Source organism: Python bivittatus, unplaced genomic scaffold (genome assembly GCF_059951505.1).
Source record: "Python bivittatus isolate LINGU-HERP-01145 unplaced genomic scaffold, Pbiv_v1 ctg000340_np1212, whole genome shotgun sequence".
Lineage (NCBI taxonomy): Eukaryota > Metazoa > Chordata > Lepidosauria > Squamata > Pythonidae > Python > Python bivittatus.
In genome coordinates this window covers 22,375,056-22,396,170 of record NW_028277056.1, presented here as the reverse complement: position 1 = coordinate 22,396,170, position 21,115 = coordinate 22,375,056, and the positions used below count along the sequence as shown (strand labels likewise).

The 21,115-nt window shown below is 36.2% G+C and overlaps 1 protein-coding gene across 2 annotated transcripts in view; it reads left to right on the top strand.

Moving 5' to 3' along the window:
- FLT1 (fms related receptor tyrosine kinase 1) overlaps positions 1–21,115 on the top strand; it is a 124,365-nt gene that overhangs the window by 8,008 nt on the left and 95,242 nt on the right. For both annotated transcript variants that reach the window (XM_088140696.1, XM_007426892.3), the window contains exons 2-4: positions 5,638–5,734; positions 6,153–6,376; positions 14,232–14,356. In XM_088140696.1, coding sequence (XP_087996822.1) covers positions 5,638–5,734; positions 6,153–6,376; positions 14,232–14,356 — 446 coding nt within the window. The remainder of the gene's footprint in view (positions 1–5,637; positions 5,735–6,152; positions 6,377–14,231; positions 14,357–21,115) is intronic.

Sequence of the window (21,115 nt, the reverse complement as noted above, 5' to 3'; positions counted from 1 at the left end):
GTTGTTGCTAGTTATGCTAGTATTAAAGCAGTGGTTTTTCTCCCAGGAACAGCCCCCAGATGTATAAAATCCGTTAGGTTGGAGGAAAGTCAGATCACTGAGTGGAACTGAGGCAATTGAGGCAAAATAGGGATTGTCAAGAGACCTGGCAAATTTCATGCTGGTGTTGTTTTCTGTCAACCAAGGGTGGATGACAACTTAATTTAATAGTTAGAATGGCCTACACAGAAAGGTTACCATTAAATAAGACATGCTTGATTTCTTCATGAGGAAGCAAAACCATTACAAATTAAAGTGGTATCGGTATAGGATTGTAAACTTCATGAATATGAGAATGTTTCGTCATGCTTTTTGACCCATTAATTTCAGTGACTAAAAGGAGGTGTGATTTTGTGTCCCTTTGTAGTCTGTACAGTTTCTTTACATTCATTTCTCCCTGTGCCAACATTCAGATTCCTCCCAGCCTCTCCTTTTGCAAAGAAAGGGTTTGTGCAGCACTTAAAGGTAATTACGCAAAAAGACTTGTTATAGAATCATAGAGTTGGAAGGAAACTACAGTTTCAAGTATTCCAGACTGATATTGTAGCTGTCTACTCTCCACTTGAACATATCTAGTAAAGGGGAGTCTATCACTTTTCATGGTTACAGCTTCCACTGTTGAACTATTCTTGTTATTATGATTTTTTTTCCCTAGTATTCCTTTGGAATCTGCCTACCTATAACTTAAATTAATTATTTTGTATTTGGCGCTCTGGAACAAGAGAGGAAAATAATTAACTATTCCAAGATCTTTTTTGACAAATAGTATCACTAAGGCACGTATCTCCTGATCTATTCCTGACATTTTTATTTCTGTCATATTATCTATTCCACTTGGTTTTGCAACATCTGCAAATTGGGTAGCATTCTTCCACTCAATCAAAGTTATTAATAACAGTTTGGAATAATAATGGAAGATCAAAAGCCCCCCTAATACCACCTTTCTGTCTTCTCAAGTGCAACCACAGGGGTGGATGAGTGGGAATGATATCATGTACATCATAGCTACATAGTGAGCAAATGACGTAATTATGTAATATAAGTTTAACTGGTCCATATTCATTACAAAATCCATGTCTCAGTTGTGTGATGTAGTACAAACAAGTAACTAATATGGAAGCACTTAAATAGAAAGAGAATAAAACTGAAGATATTCCATTTCTTTGAAGAGCTCACACATGTGCTAATTCATAGGAATTATATTCATAGGAAAAATAAAGCTTTATACAAGTTTATGCACAGGAGGTTAGAAAAAGATCTGGAATTACAATTGTCATTATTGGGGAGAATTTTTGTGAATAAGATAAATGTTTTGCCTAGAATGTTATTTTTGTTTCAGACAATACCTGTTTTGACAACTGATGTACCAATTAAACAGTGGCAGAAAGATATATTTAAATTTATCTGGCAGGGGAAAAGACCATAAGTTAAATATAAGGTGTTACAAGATGCTAAAGAAAGAGGAAGTTTAGGCTTACCTGATTTGAAACTATACTTTTCAGCTTGCTGTTCAGTTTGGTTGAAAAGTGGGTGATGTTGAGAAATAGATTATTGGAGCTGGAAGGACATGGTTTGAGGTTTGGATGGCATGGTTATTTATGGTATGACAAAGGTAAAGTTAATGTTGACTTTAAAAATCATTTTGATAGATGGGTCATACTGAGAATACGGAATAGATATAAATCCAGATTGTGTCTGAAAATATCTCTATGGCTCTCACCAACTGAAGCATATTATAGAAGAGAAATGGTAACTAAACATAAATTGTTAACTTATGGTGATATATTGGAATTTTCCCAGGGAGAAGTCAAAATGAAATCAAGAGATGACTTGACATTAGAATGATACACATGTCAATGGTTTTCCTATGTAAAATTATCAGAAAGATTTAAAGTAGATAAAAGGACTTTTGGTTTTGAATATTCTAAGACTGAATCTGAAGCAGAATTATGTATAAATGATGACATGTTATTGCTAAAATGTATAAGCTTTTACTGAGATTTGAAACAAAAGAAGAACAAGTGAAAGAATGTATGATAAAATGGGTCAAAAATTTTGGTTATAACATACAAATGGAACAATGGGAGAATATGTGGATAAAGGACTGCAATTTATTTATTTATTTATTTATTTATTTATTTATTTATTTATATTTCAAATTTAGACACCGCCCATCTCATGAGGGCAGAGACTGTGGGCAGAGTCATTTACTTTATGTTATAATCTTAAGGAGAATTTTTATAAGATGATGTATCGTTGATATTTGTCACTGGAAAAACCGTCTAAAATGCATAAAGGTACTTGAAATATATGTTGGAAATGTAAACAACAAGACGGGACTTTTTATCATGCTTGGTGGATGGTGTAAAAAAGCTAAAAAAATTTGGATCCAAATACGTACATGAATTCAGAAGATTTAAAAGATTAAAATACAGTTGAAGCCAGAGATGTTTCTTTTGGGATTGAATGACAAAGAGTTGGAAAAAAATCACAGAAGTTTGTTTTTATACATGATAACAGCAGCAAGACTTTTATATGCACAATGATGGAAGGATTTGACATTACCCACAATGGAAGAGTGGATGGTGAAGATGATGGAACTTGCTCTGATGACTAAATTGACAGCTTTGATCAGAGAAAAGATACTGATTAAGTTCAATGCTGACTGGAAACCCTTTTTGGACTTTTTACATGAAACAGAAAAAAATGAAAGTTATGCTGTAACCCTTGAGTAAGAGTTCAGTTTAAATCTATATCTATAGCTGTTGTAAAAGAAAATTGGAAGTCATTTCCTTATACTTCTTTTTCCTTTCTTTCCTTTCTGTACTTTTGGCTTTGTTCTCTCTTTCTTTCTGTATTTTCCTTTCTTCCTTAATCTTAAATATTAGTTCTTGTTAGTTTTTATCTTTCTTGTTTAAAAATTTAATAAAGTTATTACAAAAAGAAAAAAGAAAAAGATCTGGATATTTATGACAATAATATTGTGGGAAATTCATTGCTGAAAAGCTGATAAACAAGAGAGAGTTTAAATTAATGGATCTCATATCAGTAAGCCATAATGTGATTTGTTTGCTTTTAGTTAGGATGATGGATGAGATCAGCAACTATGGTTTGTTCCACAAATGAGGGTTTAGTGCAAACCATGAAGATAGTTATTGTCATCGTGGCATAGATTTTTTCTTTGTCCTAGCTTAGGGGTATGCAAGTTTTTTGGGGCTGGTGGGCAAGAGGGCTGTGGAGATCTTCAAGATGGAATTTCCCTTCAATTAAGGATCAAGTGAAGCACTTCCTCAAAAGTGATGACAAAATTTTGCCTGCTTTGTGGTGACTGCTTTAATCTTCATACATTAATTTATAATTAGACATATAATATGTAAGGTGCAGAAATCCAGACAACCACTAGATGGCAGGAAATAGGTCCTCCTGGCTGCCTTCTAGTAATTATCTGGATTTTTGCACCCCGATATGTATGATATGCCTCATTACAACACAATGTGAATAGCTGTAAGCTGTAGTTCCTCTTTACCTTGAGAAGTATATATCTTGTGTAGCACCTGTCAATATAGATAAAATCTGCCTTGCACAAGTTTCATGGGCACATTTGAAAGCTTAAGAACATGTTATGGGTTAGGAAGAGACTCAGACTGACACCTCCCTGATTCCCTGGGATGTTAAAGGTGGGAAGGGAATATGGTCAGGTTTGCAAGATTCTGTTACAATAGCCGATCTCAATAAAATGTAGTTCTAGTCATCTTGTATAGTCTGTTTCCTAATCTGGCCAACCTCAAAGGGCTGACATCAATCTTGCAAGTCTGACTGTATTCCCTTCCCTCCCTCTACTACCACAGGGAGGGGCCAGCCTTCCTATTGCTTTCCCTGTTTCCTGGGCTCAGCACGTGCTTTTGCAGATGTTGTAACCATCTCCAAGTAGTATCTCCAAGGTCATCTCTGTAGTTTCCTACAGTATCTCCCTTTTCATTTAGGAGCTCAAGGTGGCATACATAGGACTTGCATAATACAAGGCTGCAGAAACTCAGAGGAAAATTGCTTCAAAATATGTCTATTTTGGAGACCTTATTTTGTTTATTGAAAGACTGACCATTTCATAAAGTGTTGTACAGGGCGCCAGCCATATGATTGTGGAGCATTTTCTTGGTTGCTAGACTTCATATTTTCTACTGCTGGAATTTTAATAAAGTATCAGAAATAGTCATATAAGGTTAAAATTGACATCCTATTCATTGAAGGGCAGTTGGAGGCATATGACTAATGGGCAGTTGGAGGCATATGACTAATAGGCATAACCTTGGTACCTAGGAATCAGGTTAGCTTTTCTAGTAGGCACAATCCTGACATAATCTGCTGCAACTTTAACACAACCTAGAACTATAAAAAAGTGAATTTGGGTTGATAACATCCAGCCAAGTAGACACTTTCAACACACCACAGACACCCAGGATGCCAGAAAGTAGTTATAATCTCTCTCTCAGTACAGGGAAAAGGTCTAACAGGGCATCCAGACTTATCACAAGAAAAATGTTTTGAGCTCTGTTGTGGGAATATTGCTTTGATGCAGAGAAATTTGAGTGCCAGTGACTGGACCATTGATTTTTATTTTTATCTTATTATATATCTACATCACTGTTTCTCAACCTTGGCAACTTTAAGCTATAGGGACTTCATCTGCCAGAGCTCCCCGGCCAGCATGGGAGTTGAAGTCCACATGTCTTAAAGTTGCTAAGATTGAGAAACCCTGATCTGCGTTGAAAAAAGAACTGACATCTATTATACCATGATGTTACCTTCACACTGGCATCACATTCAAATGTGATTCCAGTTTATTTCGAAATTCCCATTTAATTATGCTCTGAGTGAAGAAGTACTTTCTTTTGTTCTGATTTTCTTTCCGATCAGCTTCACTGAATGACCCTTGGTTGTAGTGCTTGGAGAAGGTGAAAAAAAATTCTCCCTGTTTGTTTTCCCCATGCTTGACCCCAAGATCCTCTATGCAGTGGGAGGGCCAGAAATATTTCAAAATAATAATAATAATAAAAAATAATAATGGCTGCTATGTGGAAAACAGTTTTGGATCTTTCTTTATAGTCTGCAACACAGGAAACAAAATTAATTATGGTTTTATATTAGATGTTGGCAGTGTTCCATTGAGAAATAATGACTGGATTCACACATCAAGTTAATGATGTAGTTAGTTTGATGTAGGCTTATTGTCATGTGTGAAATCATTCCCTGAGAATCAGAAACATAGTTGATGGTCTAACAAGATATGTGAACCTTACTAATTGAGGTTGCTTCAGTAACGCATGTTTAAAGACACCGTTATGTGCAATCCATGTTGTAACGTACAAGAACTACTGTTTGAGCTCATCTCTAGGATGATTTCATAATTTCTGTTTTTCTCTTACATTTTAAGGAAAGTATCATCAAGTACAGTTAACGAAACTTTCCTCATCCAGAGGGTAGTTCTGATCCCTTGGGGTTTTTGACTTGGAAAATCTAATCCTTCTTAGTTGAAGGCATGTATTTGTGAAGCAATACAAAGATAATGAGATTTTAATAATATTTCTGTTTTGTTTCCAGGATCTAGTTCAGGGTTCAAATGGAAAGGTCCCAAATTAAACATCACAGAGGCACAGCATGTCATACAAGAAGGAGATACTTTAAACATCATGTGCAGGTAATTAGCTTGGCTGAACTGGCCTTTGCACTTGTCCTTTAGTTACTGTATTTTTAATCTAGGGTTCAGGGCTGGCTTTAGGCTAAGATCAAGCAGACACTGGCCTGGGCTGCCGAAGTTTAGGGGGTGCCAACACTGCCCCTTCTTCCAATCATTCTAAAAATGCAAATCCTTGCATTGGCAGGAAGTGGTGCCATCACTCAATGGGGTGTCAAGGCACCATAAGCTGGCACTCCTTGAGTGAGAGAGAGACCCTTCACTGGTAGGGTAAAAAGGGCACTATCTTCATAACTCTTTGATTTTGCATTATTTTTGCTTTTGCAGAATATTACAGGGAACCCCCAAAATAGCTAACTGTAATAAAAATGAAAGCTAGACAGTCCTAATTTTCACCTTTTTTAAAAATCTGCTCTTGCAGTGGAGAAGTGCCCCATTCTTGGTCTCTGCCTGAAACTCTAAGTAAGGACAACAACCGGTTGAATATAATGACTTATGCTTGTGGAAGGAACAACAAGCAGTTTTGCAGCAGCCTGACCTTGAACAGAGCTCAAGCAACTGACACAGGATATTACAGCTGCAAATATCCATCCTCAAGTGAAGTAAAAAAGAAGCCTTTATCTAAAATATATGTATTTATTAATGGTAAGATCTGATTTTTTTATAATGAATTTTACAGACTGCTGCATTTCCACAATAGCTAAGGGGAAAAGATATATTTATACATGAATTGCAACCCATTTGCTATAATGTAAGAGAAATCAACTGAAGATTTTGTTGACTTACTCTGTGTTTGGACTCATAGAGCCAAAACTGATGTGACACAGAAGACCCGCAATTGAATTTCTTAACTTTTGTTTTCCATGATTCCAGAGTATACTTGGTGAATGTCTGGTTAAGCATACACATGAAAGTTAAATAGGCTTTGCAAGGGGAAAGTGCAATCAGATACCCCACTTCCAAACTGAACTGGGGCAATGATATCAAAGCAATTCCCTGTACCTTGTTTTAGAACAAAATCCTCTCTATACATCCGCAAATAATTTCACAGGGAAAAGAAAAGGCTGGTACAATAAATGCACTTGACACCTGTTATTTAGCTGAGGTTTTGTTTGCATGTTATATATAGATCAGTAAAATGGTCTGAAAATAAGGATTAAACTAGGTGAGCCACCAAGACTGCAATGACAATATCAGAGATTACCCTAAATTTTTTGAATTTTGGAGGCAGTTTGATAGATTTTTGAAAAAGAAACTAGTTAACCTTATTGAAATCTTTATTTTGAAGAAGAAGAAGAAAAATGTGCTGCTGAAACGTGATAATACGCCACCTTGTTTCAGGAACATGGTCTTGTGGATGTAGAGATGGTAAAGGCCAGGGCAATTGTCCCTTGGTTAAATCTTCCCTCTCCTAGTTTAACTTCCCAATCCAGTTTGGCTCCCTTTGGTGTTTTTAACAAGGTTTGGAGGTGGTCACATGCTACTGTGGTGGTGGATCAAAATGCAATATTAAAATTATGCATTAGCCTTATCTGAAAGGAAGCAGACCAGAAGTGTTTCTAGGGTATGATTAAAATATTGTATAAGCCATGTCCAGCAGTATTAACTACACAGCTGGTAATGCCCTTGCTAGGATAATGTTGTATGTCTGTCTCAACCAAAAGGTGTGAAACACCAAATCATTGCCAACAGAAAGTGCACCAGAATGTCACAAAGCAATATTACGGATGTTTAGGAAATTAATGTTTTATTATTTAGTTTGTTAATACTTGACTCGCATCTATTAACCAACTTTATTGCTAGAATACAATCTTGACAATCTTGATCACATGACTTTTCCATTGTCATCAGGGCAAAGTAAAAGATACAATCTTTACAACATGCACTAAACTATTACAAATATGTTTTCCTTCCATTGATGATAAAGTGCCCAAACTAAAATTGTACTTTATATATCCACAATTAATAAATGGCTCATATATATGTATATATACAAACACACGCACACATATATATACACACACAGTGTATGTGTTTGTATGTTTATGTGTATGTGTATATGCGTATGTGTGTATGTATTCACACACACGCATGCACACATGCATACACACACATGTGTGTGTGTGTGTGTGTATATATATAGTAAGCCCTCTTCATAACTTACTAAGAAAAATGAATCTTGATATTCTTATGATTAGCATAAAATAAACATTTTTGAATGCCCATATTAGTGGCACATTATCTAGTGATTACCAAATATTCCAAACCATAGAACACAGTACAAAGGTGAATATCAGTAAAAATTTGGTTTGCTTTATTAGTAACTTCAGTAGGATAGTATGCTGATCTAGTGGATATCCTTAATGAATTTCTGTTTTAAAAAGTATAAGATTTTGAACTCATTGATATTTACAACATCTCCTGGCATAAAGGCCCTTTTACATATTTTGCTAATTTGAATAGCTGTTAACATTAAATTCTTCCAGTTTCATTTTTAATTCATGTTAACCTGTTTCTTCCTTTGACATGTAAATGTCCTTAATACAGCTTTTTTAAAATATAGTTTTCTTCAACCTAAGCTCATTAGTAAATGTAATTGCCCTGTTTATATACAGTTTTCATATCTTTTTTAAGATGTGGAGATCTGTTTATTTGTTTTTGAGAAATTGGACTGAGAAAAGACAATTCTTTAATACTAACATCCACACTGCTGCTAATCTGATGGGGTGGAATGCCCAGATCCTACCCTTACAGATTTAGACTTGCAATTTTCCATACATGAGGGGTGTGTGGAGCGCTGGCGATTGACCTCAAAGAGGTGTTTTGCCTTCTAGAAGCAATCAAACTGGACCAATTTAGTGAAGTTCTTCCCCAAAGCATGTCTCCTCACTCAACCAATCTGTTATGCTTGAAAGCAGCAATAGTCTGAATGAAACAATGCAGGACTCAGTAGATTAGAAGCAGGGGTTCCATTTTGCTTGTTAGATTTATAATCTGCGTTTTGTACAGGAGCTCAAGGTGGCATCTGAAGTCTCTTCCTATTTCTCTCCATGACAACTCTGTGTGATAGAATGGGCTGAGAGAGTGAGTGTCCCAAAATCACCAAGGGCAGTGCTTCTCAACCTCATCAATTTTAAGATGTGTAGGCTTCGACTCCCAGAATGCTGGCTGGGAATTCTGGGAGTTGAAATCTACACATCTTAAAGTTGATGAGGTTGAGAAATATTGCCCTAGAGGGTTTCTATGGATGAGGTACACTGGGATCTGGTTATCCCCAGTGCCAGCTGGACTCCTTAATCACTGTACCACCCGTCTCTCCTTGCTTTGCTTTGTGAGGTGGTCTGAAGGAACACTTTGCTCTGTTGGAGTGACACCCTTTAAAGACCTGCACACCCCTAGATTTCAACTCTATGCTGTCTTGCAATTTCTTACAAACTTCAGGTTTCTATCTTATCATCACAGTGTTGAGAATTTGTTTAAAATTTCTCTTGGGGACATTTTGGAGTTTCAATGTTGGTGGTGGCCAAGGTGCTTCTGTTGGCATTATTATTTTCTGTTGCACTTATTTCTGTCACTCTGAAGCCTTCCTCCTCCCTCACACTGCCTAAGTGGAAAAAAGTCAGTTCCCTCATGATAGCTTCCACTGAGATTTAATTAAAGTGTGGGAAGGCTGAAGACTTTTGGAGGAATGACTGTACAGTGAAAACCAGGACATTCACACCCGTCTTGATTGCCTCATAACTATTGGAATTACTGTAAATTCCAGTTTAGTTTGTGTCTAGCTCACTCCCAGACCATCTCTACCTCCAGATCAGAGCAAGCATACACACACACACACACACACACACACACACGCCCACCAGGGTACAAGGAATTAACTAAGGACGTGCAAGAGATTTTAATGTTTATATTATACTATTGCATTATAACATATACATCTAATATTGCAATATTAAGATATTTGTCATGGCTTTAGTCATACCCCATTCCACTGAACCTAGAAATGTAGGTTCTACCAATGTTAGTATTTTGCCAAAACTTGTCATCAAATTTCCCCCAAATATTTTGGAGCCTGGTTCATAAGGCAAAGCACTAGGTAATATTGTAAAATTACTGTGAGTGACTTTCAGGTTGGTTTGCATCTAGTGCACTCCCAGTAAATTCCTATATCCAGATTAGAGCATGTTCTCAGTTCATCTAGCAAAAAAATACAGCTTGATGTTTATTTTTTCTGCAGGACAGTCCCAACTAAGGTTTATGGGAGTTGCAGTCCAAAATATCGAAAGGCAAAATATATAAATGAAACCTTGTCTTAGAAATAAGATGCAACTGAAAACTCATATATTACCTGTATCAAAATCACAGTTGTTCCAAACTCCCTGAATTTTGATATGAATCAAGTGCCAGAATTCTTTGTAAATAAATGGCATGCTCTAAGCTGCCACATACATGGGGGGAAAAAATGGTTAATGCATTGCAGTGAAAAGTTCCTACCTCTTGGGAATACCAAGAGCAAAACTGTTTATAATAATACGCATTATACAACCATAGCTGATTGTCTAAATGGAGCCAGTGTAGGAGCCCCTTTGTATATAGTAAAAAGTAGCAAATCATTGAATTCTTTGCTACCTTAGTGCAGCACTTGACAATTTTTGTTCCCCTGGGAAACCAATATACAACCATAAACATCAAGACCTTGATCTTCCTTGAGACTAGCAAAATCACAATCTTATTTTGGTGAGACCTCATGACACTCCAGCATTTTCATGCAGGATCTCAGAAGGTTTTGGAGTAATAAGAATGATACGGTACAAAAACAGGCCATTTGGTCAGATGAAATGGGAGTGATGTGGTCTTGCAACATCTGCCAGTCTAGAAGCATCAATAATTCCCAAAAGCTCTGATTCTCCATGAATCATCAGTGATAGTTACAGTATGTCCAGTTCTGAGGCCACAGGTTGTTTCAGTAATCAGTAACTTACATTCAGGTAACATAGACTTGATGCAGAAAGAGTCCAGGAAAGTCTAGGGGTTTATTTTAGAAAGAGTGGATCAGAGTACTGTATTTTTGGAGCTGCTATTTCTGAAATGGAATCTGTACTAAATGATGCTTTTGGCCTTGCTAGAAAGTTTGCTTCAGATGGAAATAGGATGGGGAAAAGTTCTTAAGTTCTGGGATTTACTTTCTTACACTTGATATTTAAATAGCAGTATAGTTTCATTGCACATGCACGTGACATGTACATTTTTATATTGTCACTTCTCTGAAAACACAGTTTTGATGAAGAGGCTTCCTATGCTAAATTCACTTGCTTAAGGTATTTTTTCCTTAATATCGGTTGTAGCATAAATATGAATACATTTTTACATTCAGAAAAATAAATAAATAAACATTTTATTGGTAGGAAAAAAATTACATACCACCATAGCAAATTCTTTTCTCTGTGTGCTGGAGAAAAGGATGCAAATTCCCCCAAATGACCAACTTCGTATTTTATTCATTTTCAGCAAGTAACCAAATAAACTAAACTATAGTAGGCTTGGCTTGCAGCATCAGTGGTTAAATGGAGATAAAATATGGCAGGGGAGTGAAAAAAATAATAGGAATAGACAAAAAGAGCAATCAAGAATTCTGAAATTATATTATTTCCTGGAATACTATCTATTTAAAATTAAGATTGTGACTATCCTTGGATTGTTTCCTGTGGTGGCAATTTGTGTCACTCAGAGGTGCCTCTTTCCAGCTTTTTGGCATGTTGCAGTATTTATAAATCCAGAACAAATGTTTACAAATGCTGAATCAGGATCTAGCGATAGAGGAAGAACATTCTCCTTGGCTTAAACACTTAGCACTTCCTGTAGTTTGATCAATAGAGACAATGAACCAAATAAGAACAGAGAAGATTTATAAAACTTTCTCAGTCTGCTAGGAAGGGCACTCTATTTCAAAAGAGTTACTAGTGAATAAATGAACTCCTGAATGTTTGGAACCTATATCTGTAGTAGTAGCCAAATTCACACATCACACTAAGCTGGAATGTGGTCATTGGCTCAACATGTTTTTGTGAAGTGAGCCATTGCAATTTTTAAGTTGTAGTTAATGATATGTCCAAATACCATCTCTGAGGCCTCCAGAACTCCCTATATTTACACCACCAAATTTCTCTGGATCTCACTAGAATGGGGCTTTTCTTTGAAAACAAAATATTATATTATATTTTACACCACCAAATTTCAGCAGACAAGTTGCCAAACATCGATGGGAAACACACAGCAACTTTATTGAAAGTCCTAAAATTGGTTTAATATTTTGTTTTCAAAGAAAAGCCCCATTCTAGTGAGATCCAGAGAAAAATGGAAAGGTCTTGTTAGGCCCACCCATTTTGCCTCTCTCTCTTTTTTTAAAAAAATAAATTTATATGCTGCCCAACTCCCAACAACTCTGGGAGTTACAGATAAAAATGTTAAACCAGAAAAAAATACAATAGTAGTAAGAAATGAAGGGTGAAAATGGGAAAGGTGACAAAAACTGGAAAAACTAATTGTTCCACCCACTGTGCCGTGCCATTTATTTGTTTGTTTGTTTGTTTATTTTCAGTATTTCTAAGGTTGCCCAACTTATAAACACTGACTTCCAAATAATACTAAGGGCTGTCCATGAGCACCAAACAGTTACCCTACCTTCCCATCAAAGAATGTCAGAATTGGAGCCAACTGTAATGGTATGTGGGAATGACCTTGGGAGATAGGAGAAAGAGCCACAGACTAGACAACCATCAGATAAGAGGCAGCTGAGTCTGCAGAAGGAATGGAGATGTGGCAAACATCTCAGAAGAGACCCTCCCTAGTTTCTTGGACTGTAAAGGTGAGGGGGGACAGAAGTACTTTCAGACTTGCAAGATTCTGTTAATGTAGCCTTACAATAAAGATAGAGCTAGTAATTCTGAGTGTGCTTCTTGTCTGGACTATCTCACAAGGCTGACATCAATCTTACAAGTCTGAAAGTACATCTTTCCCACCACTCTTTTACAGTCCAAGAAACTAGGGACGGTCCTTTCTGAGACATTTACCACACCCCTATTCCTTCTGTGGCTTCTTATCTGACCTTTGTCTAGTCTGCGGCTCTTCCTCCTGTCTCCCAAGGTCATTCCCACATACCATTACACCAAAAATGTGAAAACTCATAAATTTTGGAGGGAAGAGGTTAAATATGGGAATAGGAGTAGGAGATTTCTGGAAGCTAAACTATTTCTATCCCTCGCTTTAACCTACCAAACAGTCTAAAATAAACTCCCCAATGACAGCTTTGGACTGTTTGGGGAGAGGTTTGGAGAAGGGTGGCAAAGATAGTTTGCCAGAAGCCACTTGCCTATACTCTCATTCTTAACTGTGCCCACAACAAGAATAAAAGAAAATTGGACCAAAATGTTGTCTGCACTGCTTTTGCTGACATGCCTACATCCTCAAAAAGTTTTTTGCAACCCCCCTGAGAAGTCCAGAGGTGAGTTATACCCCTGAACATTTGACTGTGCCCTACCCTATGTTTGATAGATTATTTGGTTAACTCTGAGATGTTTACATGAAAGATCTAAAAAGTGTTTTAAGCACATTTTTGTGTTTAAAAATGTAATTTTGATTCCTAATGAGAAGGAAACCACACTGTGGAAAGTGTACATTCTAACAAAGCAAGACTGTTTTGTCATCTAAGACTGTCACCTTTGGGTGCAACTGGACCATGGACATAACTCTTGGACTGGGAATGTTTTTGTATCCTGGACCTCTTTCCTGTCACTTCTTCAGAAGATGACAGTGACCCCCACTAGTACATTATGGGCAGCAGCGACTGGTGACACAAAGTCTAGAGACTTAAGGCAGCTCTTCCTTGTACTTAAAATGGCCTGCAGGTTATACATACAGGAAACTGCTCTGCAACATTTGCAGCTTTTGGAAAATAGCTTTTAATTTCGTGACAAGGATGAATGAGCCTTAAGGGAGTAGTAACAAGTAACATTTCACTGGAGGTACAAAATCTTGTTTGACCCCATTTTATAACTGTAACTCCTGCAAAACAAAGCAAAATAGAAGTTGTTGTTTTTTTTAAACAACATCTGCTTTTTCCTTGGCTGATATTAAAAAAGGAAATGTTAGGTTGTTTTGATACTTGGGTTTTTTTTCCCCCCTTTCCCTCCTCCTTGTTTGAACCAGTGTGCAATATTTTTCAATTCAAATATATTTTTGAAACATAGTTTCACTTTGTCATATCTGACTTGCTTGAAATCTTTGCACAATTTGTCGGTGAATAAATTCAAGATAAATACATCAATAAGCCAGGAAAGGGTTTGCATTCCTAATAAAAAAAAAACTTTTCCCATCACTTTTCGTGATAAAGACATATGCCCCAATTAAATGGGGAATGTAATTCATTTGGTAGTGGCTTTGGTTCCTTTATTGGCATTTTCTTCTGTCATTTATTGTGATTTTCTTCTCCTCTTTTTTGCAGACACACTCAACCCGTTTATCAAGCTGCACACAAATATACCAGAAATGATACGCATAGCTGACGGAGAGACGCTGACCATCCCCTGCAGAGTTACAGCACCGGATATCCCTGTTAAATTAAAAATGGTATACTTTTTGATTTCAACACTTTTGTTGCTTGCTATATGTATTGCTCATTATTTATTCAATTAAAATGGTTTGATTCAGGTAAATGCAGTTAATCCAACCGTTAAGGCGAGATGCAGTCTGGCCCTCTTGGGTGTGCGTGCAATGTCACAATGCATGTAGAAAAGGGGTGGGCTTGCATTATAATACAAGTAGTTCCCAGGTTACGAACGCCCCATTTACAGATGACTCATAATTAAGAACGGAGCCTATTATAGCAAAATTCAAACTAAATACACAATGGTTTGAGTTAAATACATAATGGTTTGAATTAATTACACAATACTACTTATACAGTATTATACAATAATTCGACTTAAGGACAGACCTTGGGAACGAAACTCATTGTTAAACTGGGGACTACCTGTACTGTGATTCTATTTCCATCACCCTGACACGCCCTCCCCAGGGTGTCCACTGCTTCAATTACAGATCACATGTTCTAATCTGTCTTTTAATGGTACTTTCTATTTCTCCCTGATTGTCATTGGAGTGCCTTGCAACTCACCATATTTATTGTCTTTCCATGAAATTTGGTGGACAATTGCATGGCTGAATTGCATGGCTTGATTTGCCACTGGGATCCTTGGGGTCTCTGGGGGTCCCAAGCTGCATTCTCTCCATCCCTCTCCTTGAAATCCATAGCTAGTCAGTGTAGGCAAAGCAAACTGTCCAGTGTTTTATTATCCCAGAGCAGTGTTTCTCAACGTCGGCAACTTTAAGACGTGTGGACTTCAGCTCCCAGAATTGCCCAGCCAGCCATGCTGGCTGGAGAATTCTGGGAGCTGAAGTCCACACGTCTTAAAGTTGCTGACGTTGAGAAACACTGTCCTAAAGAATATTTACAAAGACACTGCTGATTGTGAGGAATGATGTGGTGGCAGTATGTCATTGGATTTCTCCATTTGTGGGAAAATCATTATGACTGAGGAAAGGCAATTAGTCTTACATGGTTGGTAAAGTTGACAGATTTTGCTGAAATGGATAAATTGACTTCTTTGTTTAGAGAAAAGACATTATCTACATTTATTGGCGACTGCAAGCCTCTCAAAATGAAAATAATGATCTTGTGATTTATGGTTTTGAGGATTAGGTAGGATAGATTATGGAAAGAAGAGTAATATGATGTAACTTTAGAGACAGAGGTTAACATCAAACTCACAATATATTAACAATCATGTAGGCCATGTTCATCACCCAGAAAAACACTGCATTTTCATGTATATTAAGTTAAAGAAACAATCAATGTAGTCTCAAAGTTAAAACTTAATTCATTCAGTGTCAGTTGATAAATCAGGAAAGTTCTTCCAGATTCTTGTGGTACTTTTCTTTTGCTTCAGGACTTGCCTATACTAATTCTTTTCAAGATGAGTTGTCGATTTATTTTAGTTTTTATTCTTACTTAATACAGTGCTAGCAGTCCATATTGTGCTTCAAAGAATAGTGTATAGTTGGTTTCTTCAGCTTAGCATGTTGTGTGAATCCAGCTATGACGGTTTCTACACCATGGTTTATGGTGGGGTAAAACCAGAAATATTTATATTATTATTATTATTATTATTATTATTATTATTATTATTATTATTATTATTAATATTATTAATATTTATTAAGGAAGTTTTCAACAGAGTAAAAACAATATGATTTTGAATTGAAAAGAAAAAATAGAGAAAAGTCATAAGAAAGTGAAAAAGAAATAAAGCAAAAGAAATAGAAAACAAAGAGAAAGAAGGAAAGAAAAAGTAATAAAGAAGTGGCTTCCAATCTTCTTAACAGCAGTTATAAGTACATTTATATTTTATCTCTCTTTCTAAAGTTACATCATAATTTCCTTTTTTTGATAATCTCCCCTTTCTAATCATCAAATCCATAAATCATCAATTTATTTTTTTTTCTTTTTTCAGCAAAAAATCCATAAGGGTTTCCAGTCACTAATAAATATAGTCATTAATCTTTCTCTAAGGAAACAAGTCAATTTTGCCATCTCTGCTAGTTCAGTCATCTTCACCAACTATTCCTCCATTGTGGGTATTTCAGAGTCCTTCCATTTTTGCCCATATAGTTGTCTTGCAGCGGTGATCATATATAAAAATAATCTTCCACAGCTGTTTTCTAGTTGTCTGTCCACTAGTCCCAGCAAAAAAAGTTCTGGTTTCAGTTGAATATCAGTCTTTAAAATGTTTGTATCATTCTATGTTTTTGATCTCAAAAAGTCCGCCAGGCATGATAAAATGACCCTTCATGTTGTCCGCATTTCCAACATACATTTGATGTACCTTTATACATTCTAGATGAGTTCTGAAGTCATAAACCAACGGTACATCATTTTATAAAAATTGTCTTTTAAAGTATAATCAATCCTTTCAACCACATTTTCCCACTATTCCAACAATATGTTATAACCAAAGTTCTTAGCCCATTTTATCATATACTCTTTTACTTGTTCTTCCTCTGTTTCAAATTTCATCAAGAGTTTATACATTTTAGCAATTACATGTTCATCATTTGTACATAATTCACTTTCAGATTCTGACTTCTGCTGCTCAGTTCCAAATGTACTATTGTCTACTTTAAATCTTTCTCTTAGCTGTGCATATGAAAACCATTGAAAACTAAATCCCTCTGCAGCCAGGTGCTCTCTTGGTTTCATCTTATATTCCCCATGCTCTTGTTCTAATATTTCCTGATAGATAAACCATTTTTCTTTACCTGGTGTTTCTTTCCTATAAAATCTTCTTGTGCTGAAACCCATAAAAGCATTTTTGGGTACAGTCTGGGTTTATATCTATTCCATATTCTCAATATGGCACTTCTAATACAGTGATTTTTTAAATCTACATTAACATAAAAAAACCTGAAATATTTCTTAAGAAACCTGACCAATGAGTATTTCAAGGAATTGTAATTCAGCAACAACTGAAGAGCCTCAATTTGTCCATCTTAATTAATATGTTAGTATGCTTTGTAAATCCAGCTAGTAGTGTCTGTGCCAAACAAACAATGGCTCAATAGAACTTTTGAACCAGGTCTATTATATGCTGATATAGGCTCTTATATAGGCACGTATAACACACGCGTACACATGCACACACACCCCTTGGCTTTTGCAGCAATTATTGTGCAGTAGTTTTCCACATAGATTAAAATATTTTATTCAAGTTATCGCCTACTGCTAGTTTGAATTCCAAATACATTCCATCTTAAAATGGAATGTATTTAATTCTAACTGTGTTTGGCATTATTCTATAGGAATTATTCTATAGGAATAATTTGCTGCTATGCTATAATAAAATGCTCTTTTCACAGAGGTCATGCATCCAAAAAGCCATCAAGCCAGACTTCTAATAATTTCTTGGCAGAAAGTCAGTCTTCTCATACTAAACTGGATGAATAACACAGAACCACCAGGTCCGTGGCCTGTGTAGCCTCAAAGCTTGAAGATGGTTATTGTTATTTACACTTTGACATTACTATAGATTAGTCTTGGAGGTTTTGTTTTTTTAATTGATTATATGATTGCTTTAGAACATGAACTCCTATCTAATCCAAGGGAAAGACCATATGCTGACCACAATTCAGCTGAATCTGGATATAGAAATCACACTTCTGGTAGAAGAGCATAGGAGCAACAATGTCCCCTGCCCCCCCAAAAATGCTATGATCAACTTCAATATAGATTCAAGTTAACCTGTTGCCTGGTCTTAACTTCCATCCTTCTCTATAAAATGTAAAGTAACTCTTCTTTCTTCTACTTTCTAAGGGGAAAAAAATCTAGCACCATACTTTTTCCTGTTTTTCCCATAATCCTTACTTTTTACTACTGGTGGAGCCATGAGCCTGGATATATAACAAGGTTGTTTTAAAATTGTATTTTGTCCTGAATCTATGGAGTGCAAGTACATAATTTTGAAATGTGTATTTTGTCAGTGCTTCTAAAAAGTATCTAAAGACATCTGTAAGGAATTAATAAAATGTTATAGGCCCTTCTTTTAATTAGGCTAAAACAAAATCACAGAACTTCCTTCAACCTAAACATCACAATCAGCCCTTGAATGGTGTGCCAAAAAACCTACACCAAAGAAGTAGGTAAAGCTAGCCTTAAAAAACTAGCTGAAGCTTATATAAAACTTAGTGCATGCAGTACTGATCAAATTAATTAATAGTATGTTTCAAAAGATTGATTTAGAGCAGTGTTTATCAGCTTCATAATTCTCTCTCACTGGCTGGAGAATTCCGGGAGTTGAGTCCACACATCTTAAAATTCCTGAGGTTGAGAAACACTGATTTAGAGAGGCAAATTTCTGAACTGAATCACCTTTCTGAAACAAATAAGAAAATTGAATAAAACCATAAGAGTGATATCTGGACAATTTTGAAGCTTCTGCTTTTGTGCAGAAATAGATTTTTCTGAATCAGATTTATCAACTCTGATGACGTGATTCATACATTTGAATTAAATCATATGTATTTTCCGATTTAATTTTTTTTCTTGAATTGATTTTTTGAATCGGATTTTGCTACAGTTATGCAGGTCAGTTAAATGTCTTAATTATGATTGCTTCCCATGTAGTTTATATTTTCTCTTTTGACCACAATAAGAATTACAATTGTTTAGCAAATACTTTAGGAGGAGGGATTATACCTAGTGCTTGAAGTGACCGCAAATTGTGCATTTTTCATTGGGATTGAAACACATACTGTATAGCTAAAATGAACTATAGGGACATTATATAAGTACACAGAACCACTCTTTTCTTTTTCTTCTTGTACCCTCTGTAGTCAGAGCTAAGATGGCAGCAAATGGACTACAAAACAAAAACATCCTATTTTATTCCATTGTTTTTTATAAGTTATGCCTAAACTTAGTTTATAGCTGACAGAATCTCCTGAATCAATGGGTTAACATGCTGCTTATTGTCAGTGTCTATATATGTAGTGATAAATCAGTTCAGGGAACAAAAGGGACATGCTTGTATTTGGCAGCAGGAACCACAATATAATCTCCAGCATTCAAAGCACTCCAGAACGTCAGCCAGTAGGTTATAAAATAGCAGGCAGTGTGTGTACTGTAAGGCACGCTCCTCCTATTATTTCAATAGTTATTATGGCTTCCTAGCAGATTCTGCAAAGATAAGGGAGTATATTCTACTGTGATATGAGCTATGTCGTTGCTCATTCTGTTAAAACATCTTATTGTCTAAGAAAATAACAGAGAATGAAGGGAGGTGCCTCCCTGTGCAGTTCAAACCGTGTATTCCCTGATAATAGAATCTAGGCAGAACACAGGCTGATAGTTAGAAACTTCTTCCATCTTAGCAATTTTTTACATTCTGATTTCAGGTGATGTGTCTTTTTCAGAAGCACTCCTGGGGTTTCCAGTTCCAGCATCTGTGAACATATGCACAACTCCCCTCCCAACAGTAGAGTATAAACTCATGCTTTCTAGCCTCCACTTTTCATTCATAATACACCTTTATCTGTGCTGGACATGCCATGGGAAGATAAGAACTGTAGTACCAAACCTTTGGAGGGCATCAGCTTGAGAAAGACTGTCAAATTCAGTAGGAAATTAAAGAAATAATATTCACTATTCATAATAATGACCAGATCTGGTTATACAGTCCTCCACTTCAGCTTTCTTCAACCTGATACCCTTCAGAAATGACCATGACTCTCAAAATTCCCAGCCAGTGTGGTGGATAGAGAATTATGAGTTGTAATCTCCAATCATCTGGAGGGCATCCGTTTGGAAAAATCTGTTTGGATTGCTTTCCCACTTCCAGGAGAAGTGAGAATGTGTGCAGGCACAGCAAATGCAGCTAAACACCTTTGCTCCTAACCACTGATTTCACCTATCACTTAGAATCAGCTCTTGCAACAGTTACTGCCACCATACGTGTTGAATTACAATTTGCCAATGGTTGTATTAGCTGGGGATAATGGGAGCTTTTGTCCAGAACTCACATTTGGAGAGCATCAGGCTGGGGAAAGCAAAATTGGAGAGCAAGGAATACAACAGCTTCTGCATCAGTGTATGAAGCAACATGCTATGGTAATTTTGTTCATTTATATTTAAAACACAGAGAGTGAATAAGTTGATCTAGACTTCACATACTGCACTAAACTATGATTTGTTTAATTTTGTTCTAAGCCAGCGATATGCAACCAGAGTTCCTAACACAAAATATGGTACCCAAAAGTCTTGGGTGTACTTCCCAAGTACTTCCAAAAGTTGTCACTTGTAATTTCTAATGTGGGAGCAGGGGAAAATTGATTATATAGTTGGACAGTAATCATATTAACAGTTTTTAATTTCTATTAAGTTTAAATTAAAATGTATGAAATCAAATTTTGTTTTTGTTTTAGCCCTCTATTTTTGTGACCCTCAGTTTGGAACAAGGAGCGCCTGATTTAAGTCGCATACCACAGGTTACAAACCTCATAACACATTAATCCAAAATGAAGCAACCATGTTATGGTTTGGCACAATTTGTGAACCTAGCCATTGTGAGATTCTTTAAGTCAGTGTTGCCCAAACTTGGCCACTTTAAGATGAGTGGACTTCAACTTCCAGCAAAGAGGGAAAAGATGAGTAAAGGACAAGGATTAGGAACCCATTACAGGAACTATGCATTTCAGGGTCACAAAAAGAAAACTGGTCACTTGTATGTGTACAGTACATGCAATATTAGTTCAGGGTGGATTCCTGTGTCATTACAC